Here is a 26,113-nt window from a genome sequence, read left to right as displayed (position 1 = left end):
ATAGATATGCATAATTCTCAGTAAAGAGACTTCTTATAACCTAGATGTTATTTCAAGTCTTCATTCTGAATGCATGTGATGTAATCATCTACTTCAAACCTCCTTCCTACCCTAAAGTCTTTATTATTAATTTTAATTTTATTAATTTGTTAGTTAAAATGAAATAGGAGAAAATGAAAAATATATATAACTAGCTAAGGGAGTACAATTTTTCATTAATTATGTGTAATTCTAAAATTATTTAGTAGAAAAGCAAAAACACTTATCTTGATGGCTTCTCAGCCTAAGCCAACATTGGGGGACCATGAACTACCCCATGAACTGTCTGTTTAATATAAACATACTATTCTATAAGTCCTTTAACAAAATTCAAGCATGCGCTAAAAGAAGATTGTTGAATAAGTATCCCCCAAAAAACCCATGTTGTCTAGTTGGTATACATTTAAATGTGGGTTGGATATTCTATAAATTGATCCGTGTATGTAAACCGATCTCAGGGTAAGCATTGACTTCCTGTATGTCTGTCTCAATAACAGACTATGAACTTTTCCTCCAGGAACTTGTTCAAGCTTTTTAAAAACCAGCTACGTTAACTGCTAGTAACATCCTCTGGTAATACATTCCAGAGTTTAACTACCATGTTTCTCTGAAAATAAGACCCACCCCGAAAAAAAGCCCTAGCATGATTTTTGTGGTAGGTCCTACTATAAGCCCTACCCAAAAAATATGCTCTAGTTGGATCGACTCCCGAAGCCCCTCCCAAATGTCCCTGACACTCCCTGATTCGCTGGCGGCAGCACTTTCTCCCCCCCCCCCACATGCAGCATCTTTCTTCCCCTCTCACCCATCCCTTTGTGCAACATCTTTCCATCCCGCACAGAACCCCGCCAACCCTCCCATGTGGCCGACATACCTCCGTTCCAAATAGCAGCGGTGGCAGCACTGAACAGGCTGCGTTGCGGCCTTCTCCACCGGGGCCTTCCTTGTGCTGTTGAATCACTGAACAGGGGGGATGGGAGAAAGAGATGGAAAGATGCTGCACAGGAGGATGGGCTGGTAGGGTCGTCAGGGTTCTGCTGTGCGAGGGGATGGGAGGGAGAGATGGAAAGCAGTGCTGCCTGGTAAGATTTGCCTCTTTGTGAATGATACCAAAATTTGCAATAGGATAGACACCCCTGATGGTGTGGAGAACATGAGGAAGGTCCTAGCAAAGCTTGAGGAATGGTCTAGAATTTGGCAGCTAAGATTTAATGCTAAAAAATGCAAGGTCATGCATTTGGGCTGCAAAAACCCGAGGGAATGGTACAGTTTAGGGTAAAGAATTTTTGCGCATAAAAGAGGAGCAGGACTTGGGTGCGATCATATGTGATGACCTTAAGGTAACCAAACAGGTAAAAAAAGGTGACTCAAAAAGCTACAGTGAATAGAGAGAGGAATGGCCAGTAGGGAAAAGGAAGTCCTGATGCCCCTGTATGACTATAGCGAGACCAGTGGCTTAGTAAGGGGGGGGGGGGGAGGCGGTCTACCCCAGGAACCCGCACCTATTCTCCTCTCTGTCCCAACCCCTCCACTGCGCATGTACCACCAGCAGTATCACAACCCTGCTGCCCACCATTGGTGTTGGCTCTCTTTGCCATCACTTCTGGGTCCTGCAACTAGGAAGTGACATAAGAGGGAGAGCCAAATCAACTGACTAAGGAAAATTGAGAGATGCCTAATGGGTCAATTCAAAAATACAAAGTAGTTGAGGACAAAACTAATATCAAGTGAATTGTTTAATGCCAGACCTAAAACACCCAAAGCATTACTTTTTAAGTGTTTTCATACCCTTGCTGGGGTGGTGTTTTCATCATTGGTCTTGGCAAAATGACAAATGCAAAAAGATTTTTAAAAATATGCTCTACATAAATTATAAAGTGCTGTAAAGGAAAGGCACGTTTGTGAAGCTGCTCGCAGTGGCAGGGGAGGGGCGTCACTCACCCTCATTTAGAATATTTTGTACAATTCTGGAGACCACACTTTCAAAATGATATAAACAGGATGGAGACAGTCCAGAGGAAGGCTACGAAAATGGTGCGTGCTCTTCGTCAGAAGGTGTAAGGGGACAGATTTAAAGGTGGGAGTGGGGAAATAGGACATTTATGGATGGGTAACTAAATGGCCTTTATCTGCCTCCATTTTGCTCTGCAAGATCAATTGCCAGCATCTGAATTGCATGAATGCTACAGTGTGGTCCATGTGTCTTTGATAAGTGGAGGCTTTGTGAACAATTCCAGGCCTTCAAACTGATGTTCCTGATATCAGATGATAAAAAAAAGAATTGGTGAGGCTACAGCTGCTTTATGGGATGGTGAACCTTCCCGGCTGGGAATCTGTTACTCAGAGGCCAGTAGCGTTTTCAGTCACCAGGCAACTGTCTTCCCACATGAATGTCCTTAAGGGAAACCATCTCTTCCTCATCACTGGAGAGTTCTGGTGACATCCCACCACCATGGGGGGAGGGGGCAGGTGGTAGATAAGCATAACAGGGTCTGATAACTACATCTGTAGGTTTTGATATTAAGCTGCAAGCTAGCTTTAGTTAAAGCATAGAGAATGACATGGGGACAAATTTTCCCCCATCCCCGCGGGAACTCATATTCTCGTCCCATTCCTGTGAGCTCTACCTTAACCGCACAAGCCTCGGACATTTCAAGTTTAATAAAATTTTGATTAATTGCTTAATCTTGATTCTAAGCATTGTACATAATAAAAATACAGTGTTGGGGAAACAAAACAATGTATGACAAAAACAAAGTCCTACGGGACTATTAACAAACTTGACAAAACTAAAAGCAGAAGGAAAAAGGAAAAGAACTACAAGTTATTTGACAGAAAGCGAGACATTTAGGGAAAAAACAGGGGGGGGGGGGGTAAAGTTAAAAAGCTACAATAAAATAATAGATTAAAATTGACTGGATAACTAATTTTCAAATGCGTCTTTAAAAAGAAAACTCTTCAATTTACTTTTGAATTTTTCCAAATTATGTTCTTCCCTCAAGTAAATAGGAAGAGAATTCCAGGCTTGAGGAGCCGTAACAGAAAAAATAAATTGTCGCCTTGTATTAATAATTTTGAGAGGGAATTGTTAGCAAATGCTGTTCATTGGATCTCAAAATTCTATTGGAAGTATATGGAATTAATAATTTATAGATGAAAGCAGGAGTTTTATAGAGTAATGATTTGAATGATCATGGAAGGTTAATTTATGATCGAAAATAATCCCTAGGATCTTAATATTACTTGCTAGCTGTAAGGGAGAACCCTTAATAGAGATGGGAAAGTTAAGTTAAGTTTTATGATTTTAAAGTGTTTGAGGCTTATGCAGGTGAGGACAGAGCTTGCAGGAATGGGGCAGGGACAGGAAAATAACTCACCGGGATTTGTCCCCAAGTCATTCTCTAATAAAGCACTGAAGAAATAGGGAGGGTTTGGTTTGGGAAGCACTGCTCAGCTCAGCCAAACAAAGGGTCAACAAACAAGGAAGTTCTTTATTCTTATTCTCTTCTCCAGAATTTCCTACTCACAGATATTCTTGTAATGGTACAAAACCAGCAATGCACTCCCTCTCTCTCGATCCCCTGCTGTCACTTCAGGGCTCACTCAAACCACTGCTTCTCATCACAGCTGCTGCTCTTGGACCTTCAGTTTTTATGACCCTGGTCACAGGAACATTTGATGATCTAGGCAAGGCCTCTTTCCTTGAGCAGTTGCGACATTTAGATGAAAAGGGTTACTTTATAGCTTACACTTCATACCCTGTATGTTTCCTAAGTAAGTGTGTGTTAAAAAAATATTAGGACCTTCATGTTTTGTTATGGTTTTGGTTTTGTTTTTTTTAAAACATCCATGATGACCTGATGAAATGGGAATAGGTACCGTAATTGGATGTGGGAGCAGGTATAAGACGGCACCATTGGGTTTTGACTTGCACAGTCTGGGCCATTGGTGCATTTCTTTCACCACTCAGACCACCCAGGAGGAACATACTAACACCCCAGCAGTTGGTTCCTGAGGCCCCCAGAACTCCTTAAGATAATTGACGACCAGAAATGTCCACATAAACACACCAAAGACATCACAGTTACAAAGTGGGCAGGTTGTCTTTTTATTATTTTCCCAATGCACACTGTGCACGGTTCTGTTTACCAGAAAAAAAAACTCCAAAAAAAAAACCTATTACCAGTTAAAAACATTCTTGGTTTGTTTAAAAAAAATTAAGAGGAATCTTGTCTTGGATTTTCCAGCTTTTGGATCAGAGCTTAATGTATGTTTTGAGTTTCAAATTTTCCAAAGAAGCTAGATATAGACAATTCACTCCAATTCTTGTTCTGCTCAACTGTTTCTAAGAACCGTAAAAAGTACATGCAACACATCGTACAGGGACTAAAGAATCTGGAAAAGCCAAGCTACACATCAGCTATATTGAAAGCCAGACAAGAGGAGAGGCAAACACGCTGGGGTTACAGAGCGCTGCGGAAGCGCCAGCTTTAAATATCATGCATACCATAGAATTAATAGTCTTTTATACAAAAATACCAGTGCTTATTGTACTAATTACTGAAAAAAAGGAAACTCAAAAGTCATACCACCTCCGCCCGCTCTTCTAGATAGGGTAAATTTATACATACGTACATATAGATGTATAAATTTAAGGGAAAAAAATGAAAACTAAAAACTGTTTTAATCATGGGCTTGCTAAGATGCCAGTCATGTCAGTTTTGCAGGGTCAAAAGCCTCCATATCTTACCATGCTATTTTGGTCCAGGCCTAGCCCTGCATCACTGTGGCTCATTCCCCAGGAAAATGCACAGGGGCTACCACCATATTCTAATCCTGCGGAAGGAAAGTTAAATCCCCTGTCCTCCCAGTCTCTCTGCCAGAATGGAAGAATTATAGGCCAAGGTAAACACCACAACAGGATGTGCTTTGGAGGTAGGGAGGACAGAGGATAAAAATTAACCCAGGATGCTTTCATGGCATGGATCACTCCACTGTCTTTTTGGAACCTGATCAAAAGCATTGCTCCTGAATAATGTCAGAAGACAAATCATTTTCTCTATTAGACTTGGTGCCAGAGTCTACGCTCCCCCTCCCCAACAGCTACCAGCACCCCATGTTCCTCATTGGCCAAATATGTCAAGGCTTAGCACTGGTGTATTGTAGACTCTCTGTGCACACTGGTGTCTAAAGCCCAGGGATTTGGATTTCATAACTCCATCTGTCCTAACTACAAGGCTGAAGCCCACAGCCAACAGCATGAATTACAACTGCTGCCTAGCTCTAGGGCACTGCAAGTCAGTACAGATACCATTTGATATCATAACTGCTGTTTTGTGCAAGTTCAAATGCTTTTCTTCCCACCCCCAGGCCAGTTGAGACTTACAGTATAATTTATTTTACTGCTGTTCCAGACAAATTATCCCATTCTACTATAACCACACCCTCGTCAGTAAGGGAAACTGGTGTTTATCCCAGACCCTTTCTGAATTCCATTTTCTATGTCTGAGCTACTTCCTCCAACCATCTTTCTGTTTTGTTCCAGCCAAAGAGTGGTAGATGCAGTGAATGGACTCAAAGGAAACTGGTGGAGAGAAACACAGTAGTGAAATTCAGAACCAGCATGGGATACCACGAGCCCTTAATAGCGATAGGATGGAAACAAAAGCATTGGGATCCCACATATAGAACAGTTGTTCAGCCCAAAGCAACAGTAAATGATTAGATAATGTGCTTCCAAAGAGACACTGGGGGAGAGGGATAACCTGAACTGTACAGCTATTACAAGCCATTCCACTCTTTATCTGCTATTATCCACTATAATACTGTAATGTTTCCTGAACTAACCCACTCCTGGACATGCTGACACAAGTCACTACAACAAATTCTGGATGGGTACATGGTAACCATCCATCAGGGCTCCAATCCTGAATGTCTTGCATGGTGTAAGCCATTCAGTGGGTCTGAACCCAAGTAATTTAAGCAGGATAACAGCTAAAAAAAATATGGCTTGGCAGATTTGATTGGCAGCTGGTCAAGGTAGGTGGGCATTTTAGGAATTCTCTTTATATGGCTGTAAGTGACAAAGCTCTTCTATTTTGTGATGTATTCTGCTAATTTATTTTGGATCACTCTTCTATCCATTAGCCTCCAAAGTTTAGCTGATTCACAGCTAATCATCTAAATGAACGTATCTGAGGGGAAAACCAAATCCCTCGGCAAGAGTAATTAATGCAGAATGAATGGAACCTTCTCATCAGTTTCCCTACTGACAAATGTAGTGTTCACCTCTCATGATAACAGAATAATTCTGTGTTTGTTTTAACAAGCCACAAAGCCTGGGAATTGTACATATAGTATTTTTCTTATATGCTACCTCTCCTACAGCCTCCTCTCCAGGAAAAGTTATGCCCATGAATAAAATTCAGTTTAGTTTTTTATCATTAAAATGATTTTTCTGAAAATTATTGCAATTTTTTTTTTTTTTTAATATGAAATCCCAGTGCAAAAACACCAAAATCATCAGATAGGCAGACCCCCACTACACACAGGAAGTGTGATGCAATGTCTTTGGTACCAGTGGACACAGGAAATGATGCAGTCTTTGGTACCAATCTGCCAATTTCTTAAAAAATAAAATACAAACCTAAAAAATCCAAACAAAATTGTACTGTTAAGAACTGGATTTTAAGAGATTTTTTTTGAATGTTTAAAAAAAATCTTGACATTCCAAGGCAAGTTAATGCACATCACATATGACTCAAGTTCCTGGCTGGCATGGCAAGTTTTCCATTCAATTAACAGTATAGTTTTCCCCTACTAAAGGCATAGTAGAGCGAAAACCAAGCATCTGACGGCCTATCCCACTTTAAAAATAAGTTTTTCTAAAGCACCAGGATTTTCCTCAATAACTTAAGCCCATAATCATCTACTGCCAGTTTATCGTTGAAACTAAATAGAAAAAATACTTTACATAAAAAATTTATGCACATAAAAGCTTATACTTTAAGCAACCAGCCATATCAACATAATTTATATAAAAAACATTTCTGTGAAATCCAACTAACTTTTTAAGTACAAAGATGGCTGCTCTGAGAAAGGAAGTAATAGATTAGTCTGTCGGTGATTGGTCAAATTCCAATCTGTCAACTAAACTGTTGGCCATGTGACCACTGAAATAAGTTCATTTCCTGTCACATGACTTAGGTATTTTTCCTTTAAACAAAATACAATATGGCTGACTAAAAATATCAACTTCTGAGCTAAAGAAAACTATATTGTTGCATAATATTTATATAATTATGTTCCTCCTATTATGGCAACTAGAACACAAGAAATCAGTCAGGCAAAAATGTGTCTCAGTAACCTGCCAGGAGTGACCTAATCACACAGGTCTGAGGGAATTTAAAAAACTATTGAAAGCAACAGATTTGATGCTCATCCCTTCCCAAGCCCCTAACGTATTCACTACAGACTGTCCAATTCCTCTTTTATGGTAGGTAGGCGTCCGTGGACTTTAGTTACATCTCAGCCTTTCCATTAAAACTGCAAGGCAGACATTTGCCATCACTGGAATGTTAGCAGGTTGGACAGTGTAACAGTTCTTTAACCTCTTAACAGCATCATCAATTTCAAACAGTAAAACAGTTTTCAGCGTGCAACAAGTTGGAACAAGAATCCTTCTGTTCTGTGGGTCTTGCTGTCTAGGAAATAGCTATGACAGTACCTCCCTCCCCCACCCTGGATGGGGTAGGAAAAGAGAGGGAGGGGGCTGGCTAGCATGGACAGTGTGATGGGAGGGGAGGGGGCACTGCAGCTGCAAGCCCAGAATCTCACTCAGCACCCGATATGACCCGTGTTGGTGGGGAATGAAAGGCAGCAGCTCTTTTAAGCTGGTAAAGAATAGGTAGCTTCTGAGATACCAAGAGATTTTTCTCTGGCTAGGATTGGCTCTTATTTTAACACCAGTTCAAAAGGCTTCTCCGTGTCTTACAAGACTGGCAGGAATGGAAATCTCAAGAAGCACTGGAATGACAGCATCCTGCTGTTTATGGCACAGCAGTCAGCTGGTGGACAGTCACAGCTGCGGTCTCAACTGATGCAGACAAGCGCATCTTCTGTTATAGGTCAGCAGATCATCAAGTTAAGGTCACTCAGGTTATTCCTATACAGCCTCCAACTCAAGCAACAGGGCAACTGTATTCAGGAAAGAAGGGCATATTCAAGTGGAAGACAGGCCAGGCCTCCCACTTCTGTGACCGTGTGGGACTTGGCCTTCAGTTGTGACTACTTAGAAATCAGAACTAGCAGGTAAGTGGTGCAAAGCCAAAATAGACTTGGCATTAAAGAAGGGACTTCTATCCTCTTCCCTGTACCAGTTGTAATCTCTGGTGCTGCAGGCAGTGTTTCTGAAATGCACCAGGGCTTCATCAAGGAACCTGGGGGTACAGCATTTCTTTTAGTTCATTATTAAATGGAGAGTTCTCAGCTGTCGGTGTAAAAGAGAAGGAGAGGCAGAAATGCTGGACTGGTAGAGTGAAAAGAGCCCTCCAAGAGAGAAGCTGCCTGTGAAGAAGAGCCAGGAGGCTGTGTGCACAGTTTCTCTCTTCCGGGGGTGGGGGTGGGGGGGGTGACTGGCCTTTCGCCATCTCTTAGGAAGGGAACCAGAGGAGGGTATTTAAACACAGCAGTCGAGAAAAAGCCTCCCACACACTTTCAGAAGTAATATACAGCCCAGCTCCAAGAGCCCCATTGGGTTCCTCCACTTAAAACAGACATGAAATGGACCCAACTGAAACAAGATTTGGAAGTCGTAATCCAGAACAAAGTATAGTTAGACTAGAATTAGTGCCAGGAAGCCAGTGACAGCACTCTTGAGACATAAATAATCCAGTGATCTCTTAAGAACTGCCACTGTGTCTTCTCCCCCTCCCACCCCCCACCGCCAGCAAGACCTCTTAAATGAGAGCTGCATACTTGCCCCCACCCTACCCAACAAAGAATAAAACCTAGAACCTGAAGTGTTACCCATGGCAGAGACTCCGCATTAAGTTTGTTACGTTTAAGACTTCTGAGCTCTCAGCGACTCATACATTAGGAATGGGGGTTAGTTGTGGAAGACTGATCTCACTAGCCATATATGCAGACCATGTTCCCTGTGGCTTGCAATTTTTTTTCTGCCCGGAGGACCAATCCCCCCACCCCCACCCCACTGTGGCTCTTGTGCACTAGGGCTATAGTCCCTCAATAATCCAACTCTATTTTATTGACTGAAATGGCAAATTTGAAAAGGAGAAATATAGTGTGGGAACCTCTTTGGGGGGGGGGGGGGATATGAGAACAGTTTCCCTTTGCTGGGTTCAGGACACATACCCTGTGCGACTTCCACAGTTGGTCTTGCACATGCTGCTGCTGAAGGGGAGGGGGAGGGGGTCATAGATTGAATTAGGAGAGGTGAAATGTCAAAATTCAAACAGATGTCTCCAAGCTGTGCAAGGGGCTCTCTGACGGAAAGGCAGTAATTGTCACTGGTTCACTGTCCACAGCATTATTATTCCGGTTAGGCAACGCCATTTTGCGAAAGCCGTCAGCGTGCTTGTTGAGACTGTCACTTTCATCACCATTGTCTTCGTCACCGTCCATGAGTGGGATTCGAGGTTCATCCTCCTCCAGGAGGAACTCCGGGTGAGTCATGAAGTTATGGATGGAGCTCTGGGATTCTGGCGTCTTCAGGCCCTCGAACAGAGAGCTACGGAACGCATTTACCACCTTGATCTGTCCGCGGGAGGGAGAGAAAAAGAAGAGGAGGACTGTGAGAGCCAGGTTGCGGGAGCTCACGAGACTGCAGGAGAACAAGAGGCCAGCCATTAAGAGAAAGAATGAAAGAAGGCAGTGCATCAAAATGAGGTAGGGCCCCAAAGAGGCCTGTTGAAGTGGAATCAAACTGAAAACAAGACCAAAGAAGGCAACAACATTCCCAAACAGTGGCTTGAAATGGGTGGAAATAAAAATGGCATTAGTCCCTTTCTGTTCAAACAAAAATAAGAAAATAACTGGAAAATACGATGCCCCCCCCCCCAAAAACAAAACACACACATTCACAAAACAACCGGTCCAGAAGAGACAAGGAGGAGGCAGGTTGGCTGCAGTGACAACGATGTAAAATCCTGATTTCTGGGTGGGAGCAGACGAAGCTAGTGGCTGGACTACGCGTCTTCGTCTCTACCTGACCTCCAGCCGCTCGTTCCCAAGATCACTGTATGTGCTGGAACCACATACACACACCATCTATTTCTTGCAGCCAATCACAGCTCAACTTGTCACTTTTGGGTCCGCATGCAACATTGGTTCCGATGCCAACTTTCAAATGGCAAAACATCTAAAATTCCTTAAGAAGAGAAAAAGTAACAAGAAAAAAAAGGTGATAAGTAAAGAGAGAGGCGTGAGAGGAACTGCAGAGGAAAAGAGAGAGGGACCAGAAGAAAAGGAGGAGCTCGAACTAGGCTGACCTAGAACCTGTTTATGAGGCCGGTCTGCAGGCATTGGCACATAGCCCAGAAGAGGACATTTCCCAAACAGAGCTGCATTTCTTAGGCTACAAAACATGTCTGGATTTCACCTGGATATTATTTCCTCCAGTTCAAACTTATGAAATGCAAAAACTAGAAAATCCATGGGAAGAAAGATGAGGAGAGATCTTAACGCATCCTGATGGGAAACGCACCCCCTTCTGAGTACTTTTAGAACAAACAAGGAGACAGGATTTGCTGAAATAGCATTTACACAGAGCTGTGGCCTGGAAAACAAGCAGATAACCTTTCACTCACGCATCATTAGGATCTTTGGTTTCAGCGTATTCCACATGGCCACTTTCTCAGATCCACCACCTGTCACCTCTCTCCTGTTATACGCCCATGCAACCAGCCACTCAGCACCCCCTCAGGTCTTTCCCTTGGATTCCTCCCACCTTGCCCAAACCGTCATAGCTCAGCCTCAGAGGGTACAAGCGTTACCGTGTATGCCAGTCAAACATGTGACAAAGAGAAAGCACAGCACACACAAGGCAACCACTCACCCAGAGCTGTTTTGAAGGAGCGTGGTGAAGCATAGTTGTAACACAGAAAACATCAGAAGGATTATGAAAGACAAAGACTTAAGTACTGCTGGGGATTCGGTCCAATAATCTATCTCTGGCTTCCTCATAGCACCAAATTCCTGATTCCAGATATGTGAATCTGATCTCATTAGCCATACATGGAGCTCACAAGCCCTGGTGCAGGGCTGTGCCAGGTCACAGGGAATAAAATTGGCTTTGTTCCAGATCCCACCTTGCAAACCTCCAGCTGTTACCATGTGAGCCCTTCTCAAGAGCCAGCGTTTTTAAAGGGTTAACAGAGAAAAGTGGAAAGGTTAAGAGAGAGCTCTTGTTATTTTTATAGAAAGAAGGCATATAGCTTTAGAAGGTGCTAGAAAGAAGTTAGCTGTGCAGAAACTGGAACAAAGTGAGAATGAAGAAAGGTGTGAGGTGTGACTGTGTTGTCATGCTAGCGCAGGCCATTTGTGGCAGTGTGCTTGTTCAGGACAAGCAAGTCCTTACGGCCATCCAGCAAACATCTATCTACCTTTCCCCAGTCGTGTGCCTCAGATGTCGGGCAGCTGTGACTATTTCCAGCCCTTGTGGAAGTGGTAACAGGAAGTCACGTGCATGACACAACAGTACTCTGGCAAGGCCAGGACCGATGCTCTTTCCTGACAATTTCTCTTCTTCAATGCTTTTAGTTATGTTGTAATTTTAAGCTAGGGGTTTCAGCAGGTTATTTTTTTGTAATCTCTCTCTTTTAATGTACTTGTGTATACTGCTGTAAATCACCTCTGGGTTGTATTTGGTAAAGGCGATTCAAATCATTAAATTCAAGTAAATGCTATTTATTCCTGCTCACCTCCTGGCTCAGCCAGTGCTTCATTCTTCTCTAACAGTGCCAGCTGTCTCAGGAAAGAGCCTCCATACCACAGAAACAGCCCTTCCGCTTGCCACATGCTATTCAGGAGACCCCCCTCCCCCCGGCATCAGCTCTAGCAGTGTATGGGGCCCAGACCCGGTTCTACAGCCAGAGACGTCAGTGCAGGTTTGGGTACTACTCCTCTTCCAAACCTTTAAGTCAGAGGTGGGAGTTCAGAGCTCGAAACCTGAAACCTTCCAAGTTAATATTTACATGTGAACTTTTGCTCAGAGAGCCTTCCTTCGTTTTTTTCATCTACAATTCCCGTTTTGTGTTTTTAAGTGCCAGCCTGGATCCTGTAGAGAAAGCAAAACAGATGGATCTCCCTTCCCCCAAATTAAGAGGCAGCAAAAGAGAAGAGAGACAGCTCCCAAGTATTACAAGAGACTGCAACATGTTAAAAATGAATGTCTGCAAACTGTGTATGGGTGTATCTACATATACACACATGCACAGAGCATTATTTTAAAGTTAAAACAATTCAAAGTACAAGAGAGAGAAAAGAGATGGTGGTTAGATCGTCGTACGTGCCAGGAGCATGCATTAGAATAGACTGTCACTCACTGCCCGCAGGAGGAGAAGTAGCAGCAGCAGCAGAGGAGGTGGGAGTGGAACTGGCGGAGGAAAGAGCTACATGGCTTGGGCTAGAAACATGTTTTACATCATGGTGTTGGCTAATGATGGAAGGTTGCCGCCTGAGGGCCCCTTGCAAAGAGGAGGTGCCGCCCGTCTGGAATGTATAAACTACGTCCATCTGTAAAGAATCAGAGAGTAAGACAGCTTCGCAACAGCCACAGGGAGAGGAAAATCAGATATCACCACAGTCAAGGGGAGGCAGGGAAGGAAAGAGAGAGACAACTTTGGACTCCCAAGCGAGAGCGCGGGAGGGAGGCAGGGAAGGAAAGAGAGAGACAACTTTGGACTCCCAGGCGAGATAGAGGGAGGGAGGCAGGGAAGGAAAGAGAGAGACAACTTTGGACTCCAAGGAGAGAGGGAGGCAGGGAAGAAAAGAGAGACAACTTTGGACTTCAAGGCGCAAGGGAGGGAGGCAGGGAAGGAAAGAGAGAGACAACTTTGGACTCCAAGGAGAGAGGGAGGCAGGGAAGAAAAGAGAGACAACTTTGGACTCCAAGGCGAGTGGGAGGGAGGCAGAGAAGGAAAGAGAGAGACAACTTTGGACTCCAAGGAGAGAGGGAGGCAGGGAAGAAAAGAGAGACAACTTTGGACTTCAAGGCGCAAGGGAAGGAGGCAGGGAAGGAAAGAGATAGTTTTGTAGCACACTCATGAGGGGGGTGGAGGAAAAAAGAGAAAGATACAGCTTTGCATCACAATCTCAGGAAGAGGGAAGAGCGACACAAGCAGCTATGGAATGATAAAGAAAATGACAGATTATAGCACAGTCAAAGGGAGAGATGGAAAGCATTTTACACCATACAGGCAGTCCCTGAGTTACAGGCACCCGACTTAAGTACGACTCTGACTTAAGAACGCGGTAGTCGCTTCATTTGATCTCACTGAGCAGAATTTTCAATGGTATAGGGAGAAATTAAGTTCTTACCTGCTAATTTTCTTTCCTTTAGTCCCTCCAGACTGGCACAAAAATGGATGGTTTATGTTCCTTTGCCAGCAGATGGAGACTGAGACAAAGACTTTTGGCTACAGTACAAGTGGGCTGTGCAGTTCCTATTACAATCAGTCTTAATGAATAGTCAAACAGAAAAACAACTCCCCATTTACAAGAAGACCAAGGGAAAACACTGTTGGAGACTGATTAGAACCAGAACCTTTCAGAAACGCCCCACAGTTCGCCAGCCAAATCAAATGCCGCTGCTCTTTAAAATCCTCAAACAACCAAATCACGTAGAAAAACTCATACACTTTGAGAAAATACTGAACAAAATGACAGGGAAGAGTTTGTGCCGGTCTAGAGGGACTAAAAGAAAGAAAATGAGCAGGTAAGGACCTAATTTCTCCTTCTTTAGCGTCCCTCCAGACCAGCACAGAAACTGATGGGATGTACCAAAGCAGTATCCATCATGGGTGGGACTCCCGAAGGGCTGCCACAAGAACATGCTCACAGAACACTGCGTCCCGACGTGCCCAAATGGCCACACGTTAGTGTCGAACAAAGGAATGCACGAAAAAGACAAACCATAGCTTTACAGATATCCACCAGAGGTACAAGAGAAGATTCAGCCCAAGAAGTTGCTTGACCCCAAATGGAATGAGCTTTGAGAAATTCCAAAACAGGCTTCTTTTGGAGAAGGTATGCCAAAGCGATAGCCCCCTTGATCCAATGCACAATGGTAGCGTTGGAAGCACCGTCCCCCTTACGAGGACCCACTAAGAGGACAAAAAAAACAATCTGACTTATGGAACTCCTGGGTCCGCTGAATATAAGAGCGAAGGACCCTACGGAACATCCAACTTATGCAACTGCCTCTGCTCCAAGGTGCCCTCCCGACTACCCAAGACCGGGAGGACCACGGATTGGTTGACATGAAATGGTGAGACCACCTTTGGAAGAAAGAAGGGAAGCGAGACCTACACTAAAAGGCCTGCGGTTCTGAAACACATCTCGTGGAAGTAATGGCCATCAAAAAGTAAGGTCCTTCAACATGCAGGCGTCAAGAGGCTCAAACGAAGGACAAATGAGCATGAAAAGAGCTAGATTGAAATCCCAGGCAGAAACCAAAGGCCAAACTGGTGGCCGGAGCAATTTCGCAGCTCTCAAGAACCAAATCACATCCAGAGAGGAGGCCAAATGCGAAAGGAAGACAAAGTGGCAATCTGAACCTGAAGGAAGGATCAGGCAAGGACACGCTCCAGGCCATCCTGCAGAAACTCCAGGATGTGAGGCAAAGCAGCACGAAGTGGAACCACGCCATGCGCAGAACATCACTCTTAAAAAAGATGCCAAACACGGACATAAGCCCGAGAGGTGGAAAGTCTCTGAGAACCTAAGAGAACGGAGATCACCTTATCCGAATATCCCTTCTTCCTTAGACAAGTCCTTTCAAGAACCAAGTCGTAAAACAAAAGGAACCCGGATCTAACATTGGAACGTGCCCCTGCATCTGAAGATCGGGCGAGAGGGGCAGCAGAAGAGGATATGCCATTAGCAGACAAACCAGATCCACATACTATGGGTGTCTGGGCCTGTCTGGAGCCACAAGAATCATGCAGCTTGCGTGCCGGGCAATCTGAAAAACTCTGCCCACCAGAGGCCATGGAGGAAACACATAGCATGTTGTCTGTCAGCCAAGCCTGCACCAGAGCATCCAAGTCCTTTGGCATGGTAATCCCTGCACCGACTGAAGAACCTCAGGGCTTTGGCATTGACACTCATGGCCATGAGATCCATGATTGGTTGACCTCAGGCCTGAACAATCAACTCGAAGGCTTCCAGGCCAAGATACCACTCGCCGAGATCCATCACTCGACTGAGAAAATCCACCTGGACATTGTCCATCCCGTCAATGTGGGAAACTAAGATGTCCCAAAGATGAGCCTCCACTCATTCCATGAGCAGAGAGGTCTTCAGCACCACCAGATGACTCTTGGTGCCTCCCTGACGATTGACATAGGCCACCGCTGTGGCATTGTCTGAGCAAACTTGAACTGATTTGCCCTCCAGCAAGGACTGGAATGCCACCAATGCTAGCTGGTTTCCAGAACATTGATCAACCAGGGCACCTCCACCGGTGACCAGTAGCCCTGAGCCGAGCGACCGAGACATTGAGCTCCCCAACTGAGTAGACTGGCATCCGTGAGAAGCACTATCCACTGGGGCTGATCGAGACTCACTCCCTGAACAAGATTGGAAATCTGGAGCCACCAGCTTAGGCTGCAATGAACTAATCCCCGAAGCGGTACCGGAGAGTCCAGATCATGAAACTTTGGCGACAACCGTCAAAGAAGCGCATACAGAAGAGGACACAGATGAGCCCGAGCCCACCGGACCACTTCCAAGGAGGCCGCCATGGACCCCAAAATCTGCAGAAAGTCTTGCGCAAGTGGACATCAGCAATTCATCAGAGAGTGAATCTGCATCTGCAATTTGCACATCCTGGCCTTTGGAAAAAAAAACTCCCCAAACTAGTGCCAAAAAGAATACCAAGATACTCCAAGCGTTGAGATGGAATCAACTGGCTTTTGGACAGGTTAACCACCCAGCCTAGCGACTGCAGAAACTCCATAACCTGAGCCGTGTCCCGGAAACTCTCCTGCAATGACTTTGCTTGAATTAACCAATTGTCCAGATAGGGGTGTATCAGAATGCCCTCTTTGTACAGGGCTGCTGCCATCACAACCATAATCTTGGTGACAGTGTGTGGCGCCTTAGCTGGCCCAAAGGAAAGAGCACAAAACAGATAATGCTCTCCCCAAATCGCAAAATGAAGGAATCGTTGATGGGAGGCCAGAATAGAAACATGCAGATATGCCTCTGTCAGATAGAGAGAAGTCAGAAATTCCCCTGGTTTTACAGCTAGAATTACAGACTTCGGGGTTTCCATACGAAAAGACGGAACCTGGAGCGCTGTTGATACCTTTGAGATCCAGAATGGGCTGAAAAGACTCCTTTTTCTTGGGCACCACGAAGTAAATGGAGTACCTGCCAGTGCGAATTTTCTGAGGAGGCACTGGGACTATTGCTTTGAGGTCCAGCAACTTGAGCAATATCAGTTGAAAAGCCTTCATCTTCCAAGTTGCCTGACAAGGAGAGGAATCGATCTGGCAAAGGTTGGGAAAACTCCAGAGAATAACTCCTAAGAACCACTGATTTGTTATGATTTCGGCCCACCCCCTGTAAAACTCCCGCAACCGGGCTGTGACTGGAACTGGGGGAAGGACCCACAATGAGTCACTGGGCCAGATGGGTGGCGGAGGAGTCGCGGATGTGGAAAATCCTCCCCAAGATCCAAGTCCTCATATGGAGGAAATGAATCGGCCCGAAAAGAATCCTCATCCCAATACACCTGCGGCCATTTGGACAATGGCTGTGGGGCCTGGATAGAGCCGCCATAGCTGGAGACTGAACAGGGGCAGTTGTGGAAGGGAAAAACCCCCGGATGACCCCTGGAACTGAAGCAGGACCCCCAGCCGTCTGTAAATAAGTCTTGCACATGGCTAACATAAAATCAGGGCTCAACAACCCTGGAGGCAATCTAGAAATTGTAGCAGGAGCAGAAGACACATTTAAGACCTGTTCCTGTCTCTCTAAGACAGGAGGAAGGTCATCTGAGGCAGTGAGTAAAATGGACACGCTTCCCACCAAAACCAAGGGAAGGGCCATCGCTAAACTGTCAACTGAAGTAATATGCGGCATTGAAGCCAAACTCGACCCCACCACTACAGAAAAACTGCTAGCAGCCCCAGCTGCAGCGACAAGGGAATCCTTCCCGCTGGTCCGCAACACTGAATCTACCAGGCCACCTGCAGATGAGGAAAGGGAGCCGGACACACCAACACCCAAAGCCAGGTCTCCCTCGAGGCAGCTGGAAAATTTTGTGCACCCACCAGCTACAGCCACCACTCGGCCTCCACATAAAACATACTTGAGCTTCTTTTTTGAAGCGCTCATACTGAATGTGTCAAAAACAGAGGTCTCAGGACAACTTTAAGCGCCTTTTTTTTCTTGTGTCCTTTTTTTTTTTTTTTTTTTTTTTAACACCTCACCAGCTGTATCAAGAGATCGGACCCCACAGGCACTCTAAACAGTAGTCTGTGCTGAACAGGTGGCCAGGTGTACAGTTGAGGCTCCTCTAAAGTCAGAAAACCTGGGGAGGTGAAGGAAATGGGGGGATGGACTTGACCCTTCCCAAGTGTAGCACCCCTAAGGTCGGTAGGAACCCCGAGAGGGTCCCTCAAGCTCAAAACAAACCTCAGCACAGACTGCACAATCTTATCACTCCACCCGCTGGAGACTGAGAAAAGACTGATTGCAATAGGGACTGCACAGCCCACTTGTATAGTAGCCAAAAGTCAGTGTCTCAATCTTCATCTGCTGGCAGAGGAGCGTAAACCCATCCGTTTCTGTGCTGGTCTGGAGGGACGCTAAAGAAACTCCTACACTTCTCCTTCAGCAGGTTCAGGAATGATGCATGGCCACATTAAGAACGGTGTGTAGTTGTGGCTGCTGTACCTTAGAGGGAACCCAGGTAGGGAGAGTGTCAGCTGGGAGCAGAATCTTAAAATCTACAATTTCTGAGTTGCATACAAATCTGACTTAAGAACAGCTTTAAAAACGTAACTCGTTCTTAACCCAGGGACTGCCTGCATTATAAAAGAGGGAAGAAAGGGGAAAGTTCGTCATTCATGGGAAGGAGAGGAAGGGGAATAAAGGCAAGGAGGAGGAGGGGAGAGGAGAATAAGACAATAATCCCCAGTACAGCACACAGAGGAGTGAACAGGTTCAACACATTTTTCCCTCAGTTCTATGGTTAGTTACAAAAGTTACTGAGCATCAGTAAATCGTCAGATACAGGGCCCAGAAGCAGATGGCTCTAGTTCCTGAAGCAGTGTGAGTTTAGGGTCTCTCTCAAAGCCTCACAAACAAAAGCGTTTTGTGGTTAAAAGATCTGGAAAGTATGATGCAGCCTGAAAATAGAGAGAGAGAGGAAGGAGAGAAAAAGGTGGCCTTCTCTATCAGCCTGCACAAGCAGGTTCATTGACTGTTAACACTACAGCAGTGATAGCACAGAAAGGTCCCTCTGTACGCTGCAGGATGTTTCCGTATCCTCATGGCAGACAACCCTTAGACCAAGACATCAGAGACTGGTCATGTGTGAAGCATAAGGCCCACAAACCCTGGGCTGCGCTGCATGCCAGGCACTTTCAGCTCATCTGACCCTGGCTACCAATACTTGCCACACATACCAGGCCTTGGCTTCCATCTTGTAGGAGGGATTAACACGGTTGAACACTGCTTGATTCTTTCATTCCCTGATAAATTCTTTGAATCAGCATTAGGGTTAACGTAGTAACAGTAAACAATGTAAGAGAGAGCAAGTCTTCCCCTTGCACTGGATTCATATTCTGGATACGCAGTTTTGCTTAACTAATCAGCACGCAGGAGCTGCTTCTAAATGCTTGGGAAGGCTCTAACATGTCCTTTCTGCTGCTAGGAATCTAAGCAGGCACATATCGGCCAGCACTGGTTCCTCTCCTTCTACTGAAAAGACCAGCTCTGCTCTCATATCAGCGGCCCAAACATACCTGAGTCTGTATTCGGTTCAGACCCCGGAACCAGAGAATCTGTCCTCGCCGAAGTTCCATCTCGGCATGATCAATCTCATCCAGATCTTCAGGTAACTCTTCCTCTGGGATGTCCTCCTTTGTGATGCCATGACCTGCCTCTTTCAAGAACTTTAGGCGGCTGGTGGGAACGGAGCAGATCAACTATGGGGGAAAATATTGAATTGTTAGTCACTGCTCATAAGCAGTTTGGTTCGCCCTCTCTTTTTACCCAGTGGGTCATATACTCCTCATGGCCTGTGCCAGGGAGAAACTCACCTGTCCCCACAGTAGCTCTCCCACACCAATAAATATACACCAGAACCACTGGGAGAGGGCAAGACCTGAGCAACTGAAGGGTTTCCCGCCAAACTCCACAATAAGAATCTGTAACAGAGACAAGAAGAGAAAGCTCAGAGCAGAGAAAGGAGGCCTCAAACCTCACTCGTGCCTTCAGATCACAATGGTACTCGGGTGGGTTAGGGAAAATGCTTGAAGTACCTGCATGGAGAGCGCTTTGAGTGTGGTTGCAAAACCACAAAAGAGGCAGTTGTCTTTATCATGTTCTTATCGGCACTAAACATCGTCAAAGGACGATGCAGATGTTTTATTTAAGAGACTGAAGTTTTAACTACCAACTAAAAAAACAGCAGATTGGCAAATACTGGGAGCTGTATTTTTGAACATCCCTTTCTCCCCTGCTTCACACATATTTGAACTGGATTTGGATTTCAGATTTAAGTCCTCATCTTTCCAAATCCAAGCTCAAGGCAAGTTACAAGCGGGTAAGCTGGGCCTTTCCTCGCTCTGCTTGCATGATAAGATTAAAGCACCTCCCCTGACTTTTGAGATCTTTACAGAGTGAACTGACAATGAACATTCGTGCAGTCTAGCGAGCCCTTTTTTCTGTGATACCACCATGATTATGGAGCATCTGGCTGTTTGATCTACAATCAGAATCACATTTGGTGCTGTTGAGAGACTGGTGGATTCAATGGCAAAAGTCACATCCCTTCCATGGAGCAATGGATACCTTTGTGGTACCAGGGGTTAAACAAAATGGAGAAATTCAATTTTATCTGCTAGTTTTCTTTCTTTGAGTCCCTCCAGACTAGTCCAAATGAATGACTATTCCTTCCCCTACCAGCAGATGGAGACTGAGAACCACTGACTCAATGATAATCCTAAAAGTATCTTCCTGTCCAGCCTCTACATCACATGTATAAAACACAAAGCCAGTGGGCCGAATTCAGCCCGCCTGGCTGTTTTATGCGGCCCGCTGTGACTGTGCACCTTACACTACATCAGGGGTGTCCAACTCACGGGCCGCAAGCAATGTGGCGTTTTGCTCATTGCTGCCCTTCCCCCCCCCCAGGTGTTTACCTTCTGGCTGGCTCTCTCCTCCTCACTGCTGCAGTCGTTTCTCTGCACAAAGCCAAAGGCGGTGGCACCTCTGATGTTGCAATGTCAGAGAGAAGGCTTCCAGCTTAGCCGTGGGACACACATAGGAGCCGCCGCCCGTGGATTTGTGCACAAAATCAGTGCGGCAGTGAGGAGGGAGCCAGCCAGAAGATAAACACCTGCCAGAGAGAGGCACTTACTTGAGGCATAGAATGGAGGGAGGGAGAGGAGGAGCATGTTAGGACTCGAGAAGGAGGGAGCACAAACTCTGGACAAATGATGGCAGAAGTAGGGAGGGGGCATGAACTTGGGACATAGAATGAAGGGAAGGAGGGAGGGAAGCATAAGCCATAGGATGGAAGAATGGAGGGAGGGAACAGAAAGGGAGAATTGGGTGTCTGAGAGAGGGAAAGGGAGAATTGGGTGTCTGAGAGAGGGAAAGAGATGGTGCACACGGGGAGATGAAAAAAGAGGAGGGAGAGAGAATTATTGGACATGGTGGTGGGAGAGGAGTGAGGTAGAGATGCATGGGGAAGAGAAATGTCAGACCACTGAAATGGGAAAGAGAGAGATATGCCAGACCACGGAATGGAATGGAAGGAGGGGAGAGAGAGAGAGAGATGTCAGTCTGCAGAAAGTTCTTGATTTGTAACTAACTTCTCCACTCTTTCCTCAGCAAGGAATACCTTCTCCTGTTTAGTTAATAAGAGCTCCCAAATACTCTATTGTCTATGATGGGACCAGTTCACTCTTGGATGACAACCCACCCCAGCCTCCCACAAACTAAAACATCTTGACTTGTGGCTTCCTTATTTTCTCGACACAACTTTACTCTGATCAGCCAATCACCCTAACAGGATTATCAGTCCCATCCTGCACAAGGTGGCCTCCACTAAAACCATCACCGTGCTCTTATTTTTTCTGTAACTGCTCCAATGACTTGGAATTCTCTTCCCCTATATCTAAGAATGGAACAAGATTTGCAGAAATTTAAAAGCAAGTTGCTAAATGGGGAGGGAAGGGAGGGGGGTAGGAAAAGGGAGATGAAATTAATTAAAGAAAATCTTAAAAGTAAGGGTTTAATAATAAATAAAAGAATAAATATTAAACATGTGTGGATATCTGATCAAAAATATATTTATAGAATTTTACTTCAAATATTACTTATTAATTTAAATGGCTCTTAAAATTTATTCTCTTAATGTCAATGGTCTTAACCATCCAATCAAACGAAAGAAAATACTAGATTTTCTTCATAAGCAAAAAGCTGATATTTATTTCATACAAGAGACACACTTGTCAGGTATTGAATCTAATAAACTAAAAGAAGGTTGGGTGTCCAAATGTTTTTTTGCACCGGCTGTTGGAAAAAAAGCAGGAGTAGCTATTCTCATAAATAAAAAATGTATAGCAGATTTTAAGTTAATAAAATTTGATCCATTAGGAAGATGGGTACATATTAAAATGGATCTGAGGAATACAACCCTGGACTTATTTAATTTATATGCTCCTAATTCAAATCAAATGGAGTTTTTCAAAAATATTCAGCAGATATTACTACCACTGGCTGCTAATAATTTAATAGTAGCTGGAGATTTCAATGCTGTAATGGATCCTATTCTGGATAAAAAACCAAGTAAAATTATGAAATCATTAGGATTAGATAATTTGATACAAACTTGTGATTTAGTAGATATATGGCGTATCCTTCATTTTAATGATCAAGAATATTCTTTCTGTTCTCAGGTCCATAAATCCTTTTCAAGAATTGATTATATATTCATTTCTAATAACATAGCACAAAAAGTGATGAAAGCAATTATTGATCCTATTATTATATCAGATCATGCTGGTGTGTGGATTGATCTGCAGAATGATATATCAGTTTATTCTAAACCAATTTGGAGATTTGATAATGCTTTACTTGCAGACATAAAATTTATAGAAAATATTAAAGAAAAAATGCATGAATTCTTTCAATTCAATAATTCGGATAACATAAACATTGAAATTTTATGGGACGCTTATAAAGCAACAATGAGAGGGAATATCATATCATATTCTGCATATATGAAAAAACAACTTAAAAAACAATTTATACAATTGGAACAAGAAATTAAATTATTAGAACAAAAATTAATTATTAAATGGGAACATGATACATTGCAGAAATTATTAAAAACAAAAGTTAAATATAATGAGATTTCTTCTCAATTTGTAAGGAAAGATATGTTCTGTCGGCAAGTACAGTATTATGGAAATTCAAATAAAAATGGAAGATTATTAGCAAATTTTATTAAAGCAAAAAAAAGAAAATCTAAGATTATTGCAATTAAGGATAAACGGGGCAATACACACACTAGTAATGAAGATATTATAAAACAGTTTCTTGATTTTTATAAGGATTTATATACTTCTGATACTTATGAAAATAAAGAACAAGATGGTATAGAATTTTTAAAGGCATTTATTGGACCAAATATTCCGGATCATATAAAAGGAAGTTTAGAAGAACATATATCTTTAAAAGAAGTAGAATCAGCATTGAAAGCTCTTAGAGTTGGATCCGCTCCAGGTGGAGATGGATATACTGTTGAATTTTACAAAACATTTCAAAATATTTTATTACCTTATCTATTAAATTTATATCAATATCAAATAAATAATGGAAATATATCAGGAACTATGGCTGATTCTGTTATAATTGTCTTACCAAAACCAAACAGGGATCCGACATTGATAACAAATTATAGGCCTATATCTTTGATGAATGTAGATGCTAAATTAATTGCTAAAGTGCTAGCTATAAGATTAGCAAAAGCTCTTCCTTTTATTATTGATATACACCAAACAGGATTTGTTGCTAAAAGACACTCTTCACATAACACTAGATTAGCATTTCATTCTCTAAATTTAGCAAAAAATTTGAATGATCCAGCTTTTCTAATATCATTAGATGCAGAAAAAGCATTTGATAGAGTAGAATGGAAGTTTATGTATCAAGCTCTAGAATGGTTTGGTATAGGACCTGGTTTTATTAAAATGATTCAAACATTATATAGCTCCCCTGGAGCAAGATTAAATATAAACAATAACTTATCTGATAAATTTAACTTGCTAAGGGGAGTTAGACAAGGTTGTCCTTTATCTCCCTTACTTTTTGATATCGTTCTAGAACCCTTATTAATTGCAATAAATCAAACTAAGGGAATAAAGGGAATCACATTTTCTAATTGGGAATTTAAATTATCTGCATATGCAGATGATATATTATTATATTTAAGAGAACCAGAAGACACCATTCCACATCTACTTAATTTAATAGAAAAGTTTGGAAAGTTTTCTGGATATAAAATCAATTGGGAAAAATCTGAAGTTCTTCCAATTAATATCCATTGCACCAAAGGATTATTTGATTCATATTCATTTAAATGGAAAGAGGAAGGACTAAAATATTTAGGTATTCTTATAAAAAATACAATTGATGACACAGTTAAAGAGAATGAAAAACTTTTATTAAAGAAAATAACAGAAATGTGCGAGCAATGGAATCCTTTACATCTTTCTTGGTGGGGAAGAATCCAAACAATTAAAATGATGATTTTACCTGTGGTTTGTTATCAAATGAGTATGATTCCAATATTTTTTCAGGGGTCATTTTATAAAAAATTAAACAGTATACTAACAAAATTTGTTTGGTTTGGGAAAAGACCAAGAATCGCTTTAGCATCATTACAAAAAACAATTAAGGAAGGAGGGGTAAATTTTCCAAATTTCTATAGGTACCATCAAGCCTATATTTTAAGACAGGGAATGTATTGGATCCTCCCAGATCTCATGGAAAATGTACCCGACTGGTTATATTTAGAATGGCGCCTCATGTTCCCTTTACATCCAGAACATTTCATTAGTATAACAATACCTAGGAGATATAAAGATCATAGAATTCTAATAGATACATGGAAAACATTAAGATTTATAAGCAATTTATCAACAGATCCATTGGCTAAATCTTTAAATCAATCTATTTGGGTAAACTCCAGGATCAAAATTGGTGGATTTAAAATAGTATGGAAACAATGGATAAAAGCAGGTATACGTACTTTAAAAGATGTAATAGTAAATGGATCACTGCTTAGTTTTTCACAATTGCAACAAAAATTTGGATTAGAAAAAACACAATATTTTAAATGGATGCAATTGAAGCAGGCCATTCAGGAAGGGTTCCCTGAATGGAAGAATCTTAACACTCAATATAGTTTACCAATCCTTTGTTTTCAAGCGGATTTTCTAGGACACCAAGCCGCAAAATGGTATAAGAAAATAAACGAATTTTTAAACAAAAAAAAGAGATCAGGACTTAGGGATATTTGGAGTATTGAGATAGGACAGATAATTTTTCCATCTCAATGGCAAAAATTTTGGTCCTGGAGAATACATACTACAAGATCAGCATCTATGAGTCAAACATGGTTGTTTTTATTACATAGAGTTTTATGGATCCCTACGAGATTACAAAAATTAGATAGTAATAGATCTAATAGATGCTGGCATTGTAGGATAGAAGTGGGGACATTGGACCATTTACTATTCTTTTGTCCCTGCATTAATTCCTTTTGGAAATTAATTTGGCCCCAAATTAATAATTTATTAGAAAATCATGTTGGACTATCATATGATACAATATTATTTGGAACAGCAATGAGAACACAAAGTCCGATTTCAGCTAATAATAATAAACTTTTATTAATTTTAACAGGGGTCGCCATACAGCAAATTACTCAGAACTGGAAGGATTACACTAAATTGAATTACACTTTTTGGTGGAATTCAATTTGTCATATATATAAAATGGAAAAAGTATTGGCATTACAACAAGGTTATATTAAAAAATTTAATAAAATATGGGGACCATTGACAAATTATTCTACTGATCAGATATCATAACACATGTATAGAACATATAGAAGGGGTAGGGAGGGAAAACTATTGTAATATTAATATGATATAAAATTCTGATAAAGGGTTTATTTAATTCACATTGTAAGAACATTTAATAATAATTTCAAGTGTTTTTTCATAATTGAATGTATTACATGTATTTCACTTGATGTAAGAATTTAAAAAAGAATAAAAAATATTTATTAAAAATAAAAAAAGAATCATGTACATTTAATTTCTTAAAATGTTTAATGTCCTTTTATTTTTTACTCTTTGTACAACGCTTTGTACCTTTGGATAAGTGTTTAATCAAAAAACATGAATAAACTTGAAACTTGAATAAACTTGATCACCTTGGAGAATGTCTTTGGAGCTGTGGCTAACCTGAACGGGCGTGCACATAACTGAAAATGTTGGCCTAGAATTGCAAAATGAAGATAACACTCAGTGGAGGCGAGTAAACAGTGGAGTGCCACAGGGGTCTGTACTGGAACTGG

The 26,113-nt window shown here is 42.5% G+C and overlaps 1 protein-coding gene across 6 annotated transcripts in view; it reads right to left on the bottom strand.

Annotated features, from left to right (window-relative positions):
- Window positions 1-4,128: 4,128 nt before the first annotated feature.
- The window catches only part of ATP2B4 (ATPase plasma membrane Ca2+ transporting 4), a 125,998-nt gene continuing 104,013 nt past the window's right edge, over window positions 4,129-26,113 (bottom strand). For 3 of the 6 annotated variants that reach the window (XM_033919413.1, XM_033919414.1, XM_033919415.1), the window contains exons 19-21: window positions 19,554-19,661; window positions 19,257-19,439; window positions 9,508-9,813 (exon numbers count right to left, since the gene is read on the bottom strand). In XM_033919413.1, the coding sequence (XP_033775304.1) occupies window positions 9,508-9,813; window positions 19,257-19,439; window positions 19,554-19,661 (597 nt within the window). Of the gene's footprint in view, window positions 9,814-12,602; window positions 12,793-19,256; window positions 19,440-19,553; window positions 19,662-26,113 lie in introns of all 6 variants that reach the window. The other 3 variants (XM_033919418.1, XM_033919417.1, XM_033919416.1) reach the window with 3 other exon arrangements.

Source organism: Geotrypetes seraphini, chromosome 13 (genome assembly GCF_902459505.1).
Source record: "Geotrypetes seraphini chromosome 13, aGeoSer1.1, whole genome shotgun sequence".
NCBI classification, from domain to species: Eukaryota; Metazoa; Chordata; class Amphibia; order Gymnophiona; family Dermophiidae; genus Geotrypetes; species Geotrypetes seraphini.
The sequence above is the reverse complement of the archived record's forward strand: the minus strand, read 5'-3'. Positions and strand labels throughout refer to the sequence as shown.